Below are 14,872 nucleotides of genomic sequence, written 5' to 3'. Positions count from 1 at the left end.
AGACAATATGACCAGCCGTCTTCGGTTGATTGCAAAAAAAAAAAAAAAAAAGGGGTTCGAATGGCTCTGAGCACTATGGGACTCAGCATCTTAGGTCATAAGTCCCCTATAACTTAGAACTACTTAAACCTAACTAACCTAAGGACATCACACACACCCATGCCCGAGGCAGGATTCGAACCTGCGACCGTAGCAGTCCCGCGGTTCCGGACTGCAGCGCCAGAACCGCTAGACCACCGCGGCCGGCGGTTGATTGCAGATGACGCTGTCGTTTATAGACTAATAAAGTCGTCAGAAATCAAAACGAACTGCAAACGATTTAGAAAAGATATCTGAATGGTGCGAAAAGTGGCAGTTGACCCTAAATAACGAAAAGTGTGAGGTCATCCACATGAGTGCTAAAAGGAACTCGTTAAACTTCGGTTACACAATAAATCAGTCTAATGTAAAAGCCATAAATTGAAGTAAATACCTAGGTATTACAATTACGAACAACTTAAATTGGAAGGAACACACAGAAAATGTTGTGGGGAAGTTTAACCAAAGACTGCGTTTTATTGGCAGTAGAAAATGTAACAGACCTACTAAGGAGACTGCCAACACTACGCTTGTCCGTCCTCTTTTAGAATACTACTGATCGGTGTGGGATCCTTACCAGATAGGACTGACGGAGTACATCCAAAAAGTTCAAAGAAAGGCAGCACGTTTTGTATTATCGCGAAATATGGGAGTGAGTGTCACAGAAATGATACAGGATTTGGACTGGAAATCATTAAAAGAAAGGCGTATTTGTTGCGATGGAATCTTCTCACGAAATTCCAATCACCAGCTTCCTCTTCTGAATGCGAAAATATTTTGTTGACACCGACCTACACAGGGAGGAACGATCACAAAGATAAAATAAGGGAAATCAGAGCTCCTACTGAAAGATATAGGTGTTCATTGTTTCCGCTCGCTATACGAGACTGGAATAATCGAGAACTGTGAAGGAGGTTCGATGAACCCTCTGCCAGGCACATGAATGTGATTTGCAGAGTATCCATGTAGATGTAGATTTGTTCTGTATTTCTAAAATGATTTGGTGGAAGTGGCAACAAAACGACTACTCATGTTGTTATTTAGGATCTACGAAACTGGAGATTTGCAATCAGAGTTTCAGAAAAATATCATCCACACAGTTCCGAAATAGCAAGGCCAGATAAGTGCGAGATCTATTGCACAATCAGCTTAACAGGTCATGCATAAAAGCTGACGTCAAGAATGTTGTACTACGGAGGTGAAATTAAAATCAAGGATTTTTTTGATGATGATCCGCTGGGCTTTAGCAAAGGTAATGGCACTACAGAGGCATTCAGACAATGCATTTGATAATTAAAGCAAGGCTGCAAGGGGGGTAATTTACGACACATACAAGAACGAAGACAGAAAAATAAAGCTGTACGTAGGAGAAGCAGTGATGGAAATAAATCACAGGTTCAGGAGTGAGAATACAACTGAGGTTGAACGGGTATCAATGATAAGATTTGCTGAGGAAAGTGAAGAAGAGAAGCAGAATATGATGAATGGAATGAACAGCTTAGTGAGCACATACTATGGATTGAGACTAAACCAGTGAAAGACGGAAGTAATGAAAGAAGTGAGACTGCCGATTAACTTAACATCAGAATTGTACACGACGTAGTGGGCTAAGATAAGGTGCAATACTGCTACACTTACTCGTCACAGACGAAGCAAAGAGGACATAAAAAGCAGTCTAACATGGGCAAAGAGGGCATTCATGGCCAAGAGAAGTCAGCTGGTATCAAACGTTAGTCTCAATTTGAGTAGGGATTTTCCGATAATGTAGCATTTTATGGAAGTGAATCACTGACTGTGAGAGAACCAGAAAAGACGAGACTCAGACGCTTTGAGTCGTAGTGCTATAGAAGAACGCTGAAAATTAAGTGGACTGATAATAAATGGCGTTCTCTGCAGAACTGGCGAAGAATGTAACATGTGGAAAACACTGGTGGGATAAGGAAATGGAGGACAAATCATGTGTAAAGACATAAGGAAATAACGTCCATGTTACTTAAGGAATCTGTAGAGGATAAAAATTGTAGAGGAAGATAGAGACAGACATACATCGAAGAAATAATTTAAAACGTTGGGGGAAGTCTTGCTGTTAATTGAAGAGTCTGGCAGGGGAGAGGAATTCGTGGTGAGCCACATCAAATCACCCATAAAACTGTTGGCGCAAATAAGTAAACAACAAGTAAGAACTTTGTATTTCAACATTTTATGATAAGTGGCGTACGCACCGCATCATATATGCGTTGTGCACGAACCCACAGTCAGTTTGTGTTTAGTCGCCATCAAGTAAAATTCCAAGCGAGTCACTATGGTGTCAATCCTTTCAGTTTAGGCTAAGCTGTTATCGCGTAATATCCGTGTAGTGACTCAGTCCGAAATTCATTACGTAAAGTCCCATATGAGTCAGACTTGGCTGCACTTTCATAGCGTAAGTTTCGTGCACCCAGTATCTGTAGTAACAGAGGTTTATCACTTATGATAAGTTTTAACTGGACAGTTATTGATGCAATTTATGTTTCATGTTCCGTTTTGCTGCAGAGAAGGGAACATCGGCTGATAAACTACTGTGGCATAGAATAACAATTTATTTTCTTAATTTTGAAACTCATTTCAAACTTCTGCATTTGATGATGTTCATTTATTACGATCAATTTTGTCATGCCGTTACAATCAAAGCGCTGTGCACCAGCCCGCGAAGCAAATAGCTGCATAATCGTGGAATGCTATCACCTATAGCTTTACCTCAACTGACATCAACCAGAATTCCAAGTAACACTGACTAAAATACAAACGTACGCGTATACGTGTGCGCACATCGTAGTATTATGAGAGATCACTGATTTGTATGATGATAAATGTGAATTCGCTACATAAAAGCTGATAATCATCGATGTGGACAGTGAAAATGAAGTAGCATAAAATGAAAATTATTTCGGCAGTGTTACGTTAACCGCTTTAACATTCAAAGTACCCACAAATGATCGACTGGACACCTAACAAATCAAGAGACTTAAGAGCCGTTCATTCACCTGAGAGGTCATTAAACGTATTGTCGTTAGTTACATGTTCCGGAGATCATATTCATGCTGAACGTTATGATGTGAAACATGTCAATGAACAAACAATCAACAGATATTTTTTCTAAAAGAAAAAGGATGAAAAATATTTGTGTGTCTACATGTTGGCAATTTACACATTTTCTGCTGTATAAAGGAGCAATTATTTATTTTGAGGAATTCCTCTGTAGTTGTGAAGGAGCAACTGAGGAGAAGCATCTTAAATCTACATTTGAAAACATTTCATCTCTCTGTCAGACATTTTAATCCAGTGGACAGTGTATCAAAGTCTTTTACAGCTCCACATTTCATCTCTTTCTGTGCCAAATTTAGATTTATTATAAGATAATGCAGAACATTTCTCATTCTAGAGTGGTTCTTGTGAATGTCTCTTCTTACTTGTTCACAGCAAATAATGCAAGTATTGTGGGACTGTGGTTTATATTTCGCTCTGCTTAAAGAGATGTCTGCAACACTTAACATGTGTGAACCCCAAAAATAATTCCAATTACTTTGTCTTGTGTCATGACTAATTTTTGTCTAAGCAAGAAATTACCATGGAATATAATGTCGTAAGGCATCACTGATTTAAGAGAAACACATGTTGATTTGTTGCTTTGTATTTCTCCGATCTTGTCAGTTATTTTTATGTCAAAAGAACTCAAACGCCTTAGCAGGTTTATTTCATGATTTTTCCAGTTCTAGTTTGTCATCTATATACGCCACCCTAGAACATAGAACTTTCGATCCCGTTTCTAACTTCTTGTTCGTGTACCAGGTTAATGGACGGTAGGGATACTTTTCGTAATGTAAAATTTTATAAGCTTCCTCTTTCCTTTCCTTTCCTTATAGCTAGACCATTTATGCAAAACAGTAATTTTCGCAGAAATGATTTAAAGTTTTTTTTGTCTATACTTGTTTGCTTCTTCTTCACATCAATGCTCGAATCATCTGCTAACAGGAGTAAGTCTACCACCTGATTCAGATAAAATGATTTATCAAAGCAAGAAAATCAGTTGGTCAATAACCGAATCCTGTGGGACTCGTATTTCAATGTCTCCCCATGCAGATGATGTGGCGCCCACCTTTATATTTCTTGAACAGCTTAGGGTAACTTTCCTCGTTCTGTTCCTGGCGTCAGAACTAAACGAGATGTACAGTGAACTACCGATCCCAAAGAAACTCAGATTCTGTAACCACTGCAATACCTTCGCAAGGGGGAGTATTTTATGGCCATCTTTTGTAGTTATTATACAATAGTCAAGTACTTTATATTTAAAAATTAAAAAAATTATTGTTTTTAATGAAGTCTCTACCAGATTGCACATATGATTCAAATTTTTCAGTTAAACTTAACTAAAAAATTTAGGTCTCTGCACAAGATATCACTTCTCCAATAAATGTCATAAGAAGTATTTCCAGGTTCAAGACGTTACTTACACATCAATATATCTTTATAAGTATGATGGCAGTAAAAGCCAACGACAACAGAGGAAATATGGATTTTTTAAAAATTTTGTTGTGGTGATCATAAAGTTGGCAGAACAGAAGTGTGTCGATATTGCTGAGAGCGTGCTAAAAGCTATTTTCAGATTACTGGATCCTGTTCACAGATGAGTACCTCTTTAAAAAGTATGTTTTTGACGTAACAACAGTTAAAGAATTTTTTCGCATCAAGTTCCCTCCCCTCCCGTTACTAGTGCGCGTAATGGAAGCTGCCTTGGTTTTGTTAGGTTTGACAGAATATTACAACTGCTTTCGATAATTCTGTCACTATGAAATATTAGGTGACCGATAATTAGTTGTGATTCTTGACACGTGGCGGTAATAGGTGTTTTCCCCATAAGAGATGAGTATGGTCTAAGGGCTGTAGGGTTCCACCCAGTGAAATCGGTGGGCGTTGCTATTGACCAGTGGAGATTGAGATTTACACGTGTGGTCGCTGACAGCCGTGAGTGCAGTGCGGCGGTACCGCCCACAACCTGCGGTGGCGTGGCGACCTTTGGGACACAGCCTCCAATAGCAGGTGATTCCGGTTCTATTGCGCCCCGCTGTCTCTTACCAGAACGGACCACCTGTGCTGTCCTGTCGGGGTCGCCACCACAGAACCGTCCGGCCGGCGCGACCTTCCCCCACTCGCCGCACGGCGCGCGCCGGAGGGAGCCCCCACCACCTCTGCCGCCGCCGCGCGCTCCGATTGGCCGATGGGCGTGTCCGGCGGCGCGCGGACGGTTTAAAACTGCGGCGGCCGGCGCGTCGCGTCCACACGTCCTGTGGACAGCGAGCGAGCGCGATCCACCCGCACGAGCAGACCGGCCCGACTTCGAACGCCGAGCAGAGATGTCCGCCAAGCAGATTCCCGCCCAGCCAGGCTGCGCTCGACTCCCAGCTATGGCCCTTGTCCTCGCTCTGGCCGTCACGCTGGTGCTGCTGCAGGCTGCCGACGCAAAACGTGAGTAAACGCCGCCGCGTTTAACGCAACTAGCGACAACCGACACATATGATGTACACGCTATCTTCCTTGGTAACGATTCGCTTCTTTTTCCCCCCCTTGTTGTTAAATCAAATTTCCTGTACACAACCACTAATACCTGTATTGATGCAATTCCCTGTAGTGGATGGCTTGCTTGTGCATACAGCTGTGTTGTTAATTTAGTACAAGAAAAGAATCCATAACGAAAGCTACAGGTCTTTTTACTCAAAATTCATTTGCAGACTGTTTCTGAAAGATTTTTCTATTCTGAATGCAGTAAAAGAAAATCAAATGTTTCTAAGTCCATAATAAAAGGTAAGCATTTTTTATATGTAAGAGATTTTTTAACAACATTCTTTTAAAATTACGAAATAAGCATTTGGGTTTCGTGTTGTAATTCTTAATATAAGTACCAATGACAGTTCATAATAAATTATGAAATCATTACAGTTAAAATACTTTAATGTTAAGAAGCATGTCCTTCACTGTTTAATATGATAATACAATATAGTAGTATACTAGCTTAGCTCCCACTGATTCACTCCTGTATATTGTATGGTGTGGACAGATTTTTTTTTTTTTTTTACTTTAATCGAATTTTTATCTTGTGCACGCCCTGCAACGCCTTGTAAACTTTTCATGCTAATGAAGGTCATAGAAACATGGTTTTGTAGTCCCAACTAAAAAAAACATGTCTAGTATTTAGATTCTAACGTTACTCTTAATCATGCTTTTTGCATTCTTGCGGTGGTATTTCCATAGAAACTTTCATCCCCTATCACATATTTCTTCATATCTAACCGAGAAGGAAAATACTAATTTTCATAGAATGAGCTTTAAAATTTTTTTCATAACCAAATACTTCCTTAAAAATTTTCAGTCTCTGTTTCAGCCCCTTAGGATTTGAATTTCCAAAAACAGTGAAACACACATTTTTTAAAACGTCAACCAAGATGTGAAATACCAGTTTTCTTAGACGCCGCTATAACAATGCTTTAGTACTAGTGTAATAATTTATTTCGCAAAAAAAATGTTCACCCACTATTTTACCCACTCAGTGGTTGAATTTCCAAAAGTTCTGAAACACGTATTTTTTTAAATTTCTGACTGTGAAACGAAATACCAGTCTTCATATTTATAGGTTCAAAACTGCATTAATAGTGACATATTTTGAAAAAGCCTTTAATCCCCTATTGGAACAGTCTCTTCCTAGACGATGCCTACGGTTTAAGATCAACGCCCTATCTAAACTATAGGTTTTATCCTTAGTGGTGTGGGCTGAGAGATGATGAATCTGTGAATCAGTCTGGCCCTATTTCACCCTCTTAGGGGTTGAATTTCCAAAAAGAATAAAAATGTATTTTTCATTTGCAACCAAAACAACTAAATATCAGTTTTCATAGATGTAATTATAAGAATACTTTAGTAGTTGTTTAATAATGATTTATTTTCAGAAAAGTCTTCAACCAGTATTTCATCCCAATAAGGGTTACTTTCCAAAACTCATGAAACACTTATTTATTTCTGACCGAGGAACAAAATACCAGTTTTCGTAGTTCTAGCTTCAGATCTGCAGTAATAGCGACGTACTTTCACAAAACTTTTCGTCTCCTGTCTCACCCCCTTAGCAATGGAATATCGAAAAATCCTTCCGTAGACGACGCCTACTGTATAAGACCAACGCCATGTGAAGTTTCTACCCGTAGCGCTTTGGCTGGGCGCTGATAAATCAGTGAGTCAGTTGGGGCATTGCCTTTTATATATATAGAGATTCCAGTAAGCACATCAGCACACATTTTTAATTAAATACACTGTTCCTTTAAGATGTTAACCAAATCCAGCACTTTCACGATGTATGTGACTATGGTACATTTAAATCAGATGTCGGGTTGTGGTTATTCACACTCACACTTCCGTAGTACATTGTGCACATATTTTTTCGTAAGCTATACCACATATTCAGGCATCTTCTACACTGTGGAACAGATGTTTCTGTCTCTGTGACTGTTTTAATGTAATATTACGTACTTCTTAACATTTGGATATTTTTAACTGCGATCAATTCAAAATTTAATAGTGTATCATGACGTGACGCTGGCCTTATTTTAGAACACGGCGTAATAGCACACGCATTATTTTATGATAAAAGAAAAAAATTGTGTGTAACAATTCTTACATTTTATTATTGACGTAATACCTACTTCTTTCGTTTTACATCACTAAAAATGGAAACAAACTTTCCGAAACTCGTCTGCAAATAAACTTTGGACGAAGATATCGTAGATATTTCGTGGATCCTATTCCTCTATAAAATTTGTAAAATTGTTAATACCTACTTTAATTCTGGACCTCACATTACGCTGAATATTTTCAAATGGCGACATCGTCACTGGTATTTAGCTCTCGCAAACTGTTACTAATATTAAAATTTGTATTTCCGTCTCGGTCGCAAACTATATTATTCACATTTGACCAGAACTTCAGTGCCTTATACACCATCTTTAGATGTAAAATACCTGGCTTCGAACAGGACGTCGCTGTGAACTGCTGTGTGCTGCTTTTGCAATCCTGTAGTTCGCAGCGATGTGCTGCTCGTGGCCAAGCATTCTAAGTATTCTGACGTACGTTCGTGGAATGTTACGTGTCCAGTTGTGTTTCATACTTTCATAACTATTCCCCGTCTTCTCATCGGACATCCCCTCTGTTCCTTCCCTCTTTTTAGTCTGAAGATAGTGAATAAGGCACTGATTCAGTTCATTTGTCAATTTAAAAAATGGTTCCCGTCCGAAACGGAAATAGCAATTTTTATTGTATGAAAATATATTCCGGGCTACTGTGAGCCATCGGATGAACTTTTGGAGAAAATGGGTAGATAACCAGGGTTTGAATCGGACTTTCATTTCGGTTCTCACTGTGAGCTTCTAATCACCGTGTTCGGAACTGTACACTCATTTTCGGATGAAAAAATTCGTGTCTGAGCATATATATGTGTATATGTGTATATGTATGTATATGTGTATATGTATGTATATGTGTATATGTATGTATATGTGTATATGTATGTATATGTGTATATGTATGTATATGTGTATATGTATGTATATGTGTATATGTATGTATATGTGTATATGTATGTATATGTGTATATGTATGTATATGTGTATATGTATATATATATATATATGTATATGTGTATATATATATATATACCCCAGAGGACACTTAAACTGTTCCGATTTGTGCTTCGGCTCGAAACTTTTCTACTTAGTATTGACGCTACCTTCCAAACTGCAGTCATCGTAACTGAAAATATATCTGGCAGTTAAATGAGAAAATAATATTGTCGAATTAAATTCTCCAAATCGAACACTTCTGTTTTTTGGGACTTTTTTTTTTGTTCGTTTCGGCGATTCGATGGTAACATGAAACGAATTTTACTATCATTGGTGAGATGAAATATGGTTACAAAAAAAAAACTGTATGGTAGTTGGCGTTCCTAAAATACCCACACAATTAGTATTATAGTGACGAAAAGACGTATTTCCCAGTCCTGTTTCGGCAAAATGGCTCATTTTTTTCATTTTCAGTGCCAAATGACACTAATGATATTAAAACGGTCAATAATCTCAGAAGTTAGTGTAAAATATATTTTTTATCGTTTCCATTGACTCTAAAAAATGTTCACAGTAATAACACCCTTGCTCTAAGTCCATTCGTGCACTTTGGTGGCCAGAAGTACTTAAGTGGCTTGCAACAGATTCTATTATTTAATTTCTTGTCGTAGCACACAGTAAATACGCTGTCTTTCACGTGTAGAAAAATCAAATACTCAAGTCTTTATCGCTCGATAAGCAAAACTTTTGTATGAAGTATTTCTGTCCATCACCCCGTATACCGAGGTAGAAACAGGCGCTAGAGACCTTCTGTAATAATCTCTAATCAAAGAGCTAACTTTTATGATTTTAAAGTTTAGTAATAAAATGGTAAAAAATGTTTATGGACATCAGAAACTGAAACAAAATCTTTCCCTTACTGTACATTAACAACAATTTTTCAGTCGCACCCGTTATTCTAAGCAATTTTTGTTTGGTTCCTCCAGCGATAGTGAACTTGACTGTAAAAAGGGTATTCTTTCAAATCGACACAATATACCAAAAATAATCCACGAAGGATTATAGAGTTCTAGCAACTTTGGTTATGTTCTTTTCCAGCCAGTATTTTGTTCACCACTGCATTGCGTCTCTGTGGTTTACCTAGCACACACTACGTCCCTAAAACGTCAGACTCTCCCCATTCGAGAAGGTACGTTGATGGTATAGGCGTGCCGGCCGCGGTGGCCGTGCGTTTCTAGGCGCTTCAGTCCGGAACCGCGGGACTGCTACGGTCGCAGGTTCGAATCCTGCCTCGGGCATGGATGTGTGTGATGTCCTTAGGTTAGTTAGGTTTAAGTAGTTCTAAGTTCTAGGGACTGATGACCTAAGATGTTAAGTCCCATAGTGCTTAGAGCCATTTGAATTTTGCTATAGGCGTGGGATACTCGGAGGAAAAGCAGTCGTCATTAGCGATGGAATACGGCTTTCACGGCGCACCGGTGTGGGGATTTCCAAACTCCAAAGATATGTCTAAGAGAAATTGAAGACTTGAACGGTGTTGTCCATGACAATGAAAACATTTTGGGTCCTGGTAACACGGAACAGCAGCTTCTGATGTGAACTTCAAAAGAGGAAAACAGAGAATCCTGCGAAGCGCTACGAACACCGTAACAGATGTATCAGAATTTCTTGCTATAGGACGCACATTTCCCCCGTATTCAGCACTCTTATGTTTCTCCGCCACTCCTCATTCCTCAGGACGACTGTAGAACTTGGCGAATGAATTCACCTGCGTTGTCTATCCGCGACGTTATCCTACTCAACGTTTAAATATCAATGATGATATCGTGCTCTGATCTCATTTTTTTTTAAATAATGGATAAACAGTATGTTGTCATCTGACGTTCATTGAAGACGGAGATATGACGCTCGCAAACAACTTTATTTCCAGACATAAAGGGATTAAAGACATTAGCTACCAGTGGCAACTGATTTGTATCAACGGGGCAAGCTGGGAGTTTATGCCGGACCGGGATTCGAAACAAGGTCTACCGTTTACTAGGCAGGTGTGCTGTCTGGATGGCGTAGTCGTCAGGGCATCTGCCTAGTAAGCGAGAGACCTCGCTTTGAATCCCGGCGTGGCACAAGTTTTCAGCTTACTCCACTAATATAAATCAATGCCCACTGGCATCTAATGTTTTGATTTCCTTTGTGTCTTGATTCATAATGGCTGTACAATCAAAACGGTGTGTTCACTCCACATATATTTAACATTATTTCCCTTGACAACGTCCACGAAAACCTGTTAACTAATTCATATTGTCCTAAGAAATGTAGATATTCCTAACAAATCACAACTGCTTCAGATTCTAATAGAAGAATTCCCGAGAAAAATATCGCAGAAGGGTGAGTATTTTACTAACGATTTATTACGACATATAATAACAACTGTGCTGCAGATACATAGCGCCTAATCGTAGGGAACTTCTGCTGTAGCACGAAATTGCTGGAGCTCTAATCAGGTGAAGTATTCTGAGATGTGTAAAAATCCGAATGTGAAAGCATATGAAAAAGGACAGAAATAATGTCAGATAACTTCTTCCTCTTCTTAACTGAACGATGTCCCCCTTTTACGGCGTTCGAAAATTCTTGTGGATGCCTGGACAGAGTTTGCCGAATTCAATCGTCAAAGTTGTCTAATCGCATAGTAATCCATATATGTTTCAGTTCTACAGCGGAGTTCATTTAAAGGATGCGAAGTTGAAAGGTTCGCGAAGCACATATAAGCTGCGGGAGTGAAACGTCAAGTTCTTAACGCGGAGAACCTGCGAACCAACAACACACATACTTATATTTTGACTAACTTCATAATGATATTTGTCTACTGCCACTTCAAAGGCGTTCCTACATCGTCAATGCACGTATCGAAGTCTCCATTTCAGTGTGGTGTCAACAAGCGACTTAGCGTATCTGCGAATACAGCTGATCTGTCATATATGAGAACACGTTGAAGTAACTTTCGGATGTGAGAACTGTGGAAAAACACATGGAACTGACTTTATTGTGACGTCATACACGGCAAAAATCATCAAAATTCGCAGTACACGCTATTGAAAATAGAGTAAGCGGATTTTATAATTAAGGGGAGGTTTACTATCTTTTGTTTCAAAAACTCAATTTTTTAAATTGCGTTTTTGGATCCATAAAAGTGTTTAGAATCCACCCCTGAAACCGTTTTTCCGAATACGGAACGAAAATGTTTGTTATTCGTGGTTGAATAAAAAAAAATGCACCTACCTAAAATCGGAATTTTTTCACGCACCAGTTTTTTTTTCTTTCGGAGGACGAGTTACTGTACTGGTGCTTGGGAGGAAACACACAAAATTCAAATAAAAGTTTGAACGCGTGTGTTTGGAAGTTAGCCCCCAAGCATTTGCATTCTGGTGCGAAGATTGTGGAGATTCCAACTTTCCTGGCAGTGAGCAGCTTCAAAGAAGGGTATTCAGCAATTCTGAAGACCGTGACAACGATGGACGTCACCCTGGGACTCTACTCGACGTAGTTCGCCAAGCATTCGGACGACCACCGGATTTAAGCGGCCGAAACCGCTCGTCACCGGCCGTACGAGCGGCTCTGGAGCGGCGCAGGATGGCCCAGGTCGAGCAGAACGCCCTCTATGAGGGACTAGTTTACGGACCCGCAATAGCAGATTGAACGTACGTTGCATAGTATTGCATTTATATGTAGTCAAAACTTCAAACGCGCTTGTCTCGAAATGACTTTTTTTTTTATCACGCGGTATGGTAACTTCAAATCTACTGAACCGATTGGCATTATTCTTTGTTTCCGACGAAGCTAACTAAATTGTCTAGGAGTTGTGCCACTTTTATTCCGATCTATCAACTACGAGGGGCGTTCAGAAAGTAAGCTCCGATCGGTCGCGAAATGGAAACGACTATGAAAATCCGATAAAGCTTTGCACAGATGTGTTGGGTAGTGTCTCTAGTATAACCCCAGTTAGCATCACGTCGCTCTTCTCATTTCTGAGCTCGCAGTGAGTGCGTAAAGATGTCTAGAAAATAGTGTCTGCCGCCAAGTACGAGGGCCTGGTGAGAAATTTCGCCTGAAGCTATGCAGCTAACATTACATAACTGTCGTGCTGTTTCGTCTTCACGACAATTCTCAGCCGCATTCTGCAGGGGCAATGAAGATGCTCCTGCATCGTTTTCAAATGGAAATGTTAGATTACCCACAATACAGTCCGCAATTGTCTCCCGCTGAGTTTCATCTCTGGTCACATGAACCGCTGTCTTTGAAGACAACATTTTGACACAGACAACTAGGTGTAGGCCAGCGTGGAGAATTGGCGGAAAGCACTGGCGGCTGCCTTCTATGATGAGGCTATTGAAAAGTTGGTACAACGCTATGACAAAAGTCTAAGTCAGAACGGCGACTACGTAGAGAAGTAGCTGAAAGGTGTAGCTAATTGTTACAAGTAAAACATTTCTGATGTTCACTGTGGTTTCAATTTGGCAATCAATCGGGGCTTACTTTCTGAACAGGCCTCGTATATTTTTACGTCTCCGATGAAGTCGAAAAATCGATGAAAAAACCCTGTTTTTTCAAATGGCCACCGTTTTGTTTCCTATGGTGCAAATAACTTAAGCGAGGTACAACTCCTAAAGAATCTTATATACTTCGCTGTCGTCAGCTCAGTTTTGATTTTAGGCGAGCCGGCTGACCTGTGACATACCGTGCGTGGAGGTCTACATCGAAATTCTGTTTCGTTCCGACGGCACTTCCCCCTTTGCTATTCGACTTTCCCGGTCGAAAAATATTCCAGTTTGTAGAGGAAATAACAATAAACATTTTGACCAAATTTGACATTGATATCTATAACACAGCCGGCCGCGGTGGTCTAGCGGTTCTAGGCGCTCAGTCCGGAGCCGCGCGGCTGCTACGGTCGCAGATTCGAATCCTGCCTCGGGCATGGATGTGTGTGTTGTCCTTAGGTTAGTTAGGTTTAAGTAGTTCTAAGTTCTAGGGGACTGATGACCACAGATGTTAAGTCCCATAGCGCTCAGAGCCATTTGAACCATTTTCTATAACACATCCCGAGAAAAAAAATTCTTAAAGAACATACTTTTTCGGGCCAAAGATAGTATACCCCCCTTTAAGTTGTCACCCATTTCAGTATATCGTTTTTGCCAAGAATAGCAACAATGGCTAGCGTGATGTTATATTTTGGTTAAGAATGGCACCGAAATCTTGACAATTTATTCAAATTGTCGCAGATTAAGTGGGTATCTCTGCTGTGTCGTAAATATTCAGATACGCCAGGGCTGAGGAGGAATGCAGGAAGAGGGCAGGCATAGCAGCAACCCTAATGTTTTTTTAGATGAGTTGCAATTGACCTAGGACCTCCAAAGTCGCAGGGTATTCAGTTAGATTTTCCTCCTGCCTGACATTTTCTTTTTATTGTCATTGGACAAAAGGAAAGCCCCTAAATAATCAATAATGTGAAACAGTGTCCGAAGGGGTAAGAGATAATCGCCACATTGCTAAAAGGGGCTAAATAAACTAAGAAAGCCAATTTTAACGTTGTTGTTGTCGTCGTCGTCGTTGTGGTCTTCAGTCCTGAGACTGGTTTGATGCAGCTCTCCACGCTACTCTATCCTGTGCAACCTTCTTCATCTCCCAGTACCTACTGCAGCCTACATCCTTCTGAATCTGCTTAGTGTATTCATCTCTTGGTCTCCCTCTACGATTTTTACCCTCCACGCTGCCCTCCAATGCTAAATTTGTGATCCCTTGATGCCTCAGAACATGTCCTACCAACCGATCCCTTCTTCTGGTCAAGTTGTGCCACAAGCTCCTCCGCTTTAACATTACAGTGGACATTATATACTGAGAATAAAAGATTAATAATACACCTAGTGTCTCCTAAGACACTTCAGACGCATTTTCTGTGGTGTTTCGGCAGATACCTGCAATTTTTTGCAAAGTATAGCTCGAGTCAGCTCACACATCCCGCTCAGCACGTCTCACATACGACACCCACCGACCACTACAAACACAACGATTCTTAAAGCAGAATTTTACTTGCCGATATATATTAACTGGGACAGAAGAAGACTGAGAGTAACCGGTACTCCAAAAGCGAAAGCACCGCCCTGATG

General features: G+C 40.1%; 1 protein-coding gene across 1 annotated transcript in view; it reads left to right on the top strand.

The window, feature by feature from the left end:
* The first annotated feature begins 4,836 nt into the window (after nt 1-4,836).
* LOC126428384 (uncharacterized) overlaps nt 4,837-14,872 on the top strand; it is a 391,530-nt gene continuing 381,494 nt past the window's right edge. The window contains exons 1-2 of the mRNA XM_050090309.1: nt 4,837-4,861; nt 4,960-5,580. Coding sequence (XP_049946266.1) covers nt 4,837-4,861; nt 4,960-5,580 — 646 coding nt within the window. The remainder of the gene's footprint in view (nt 4,862-4,959; nt 5,581-14,872) is intronic.

Source organism: Schistocerca serialis, chromosome 12 (assembly GCF_023864345.2).
Source record: "Schistocerca serialis cubense isolate TAMUIC-IGC-003099 chromosome 12, iqSchSeri2.2, whole genome shotgun sequence".
NCBI classification, from domain to species: Eukaryota; Metazoa; Arthropoda; class Insecta; order Orthoptera; family Acrididae; genus Schistocerca; species Schistocerca serialis.
This window is presented reverse-complemented; position numbering and strand designations above follow the sequence as displayed.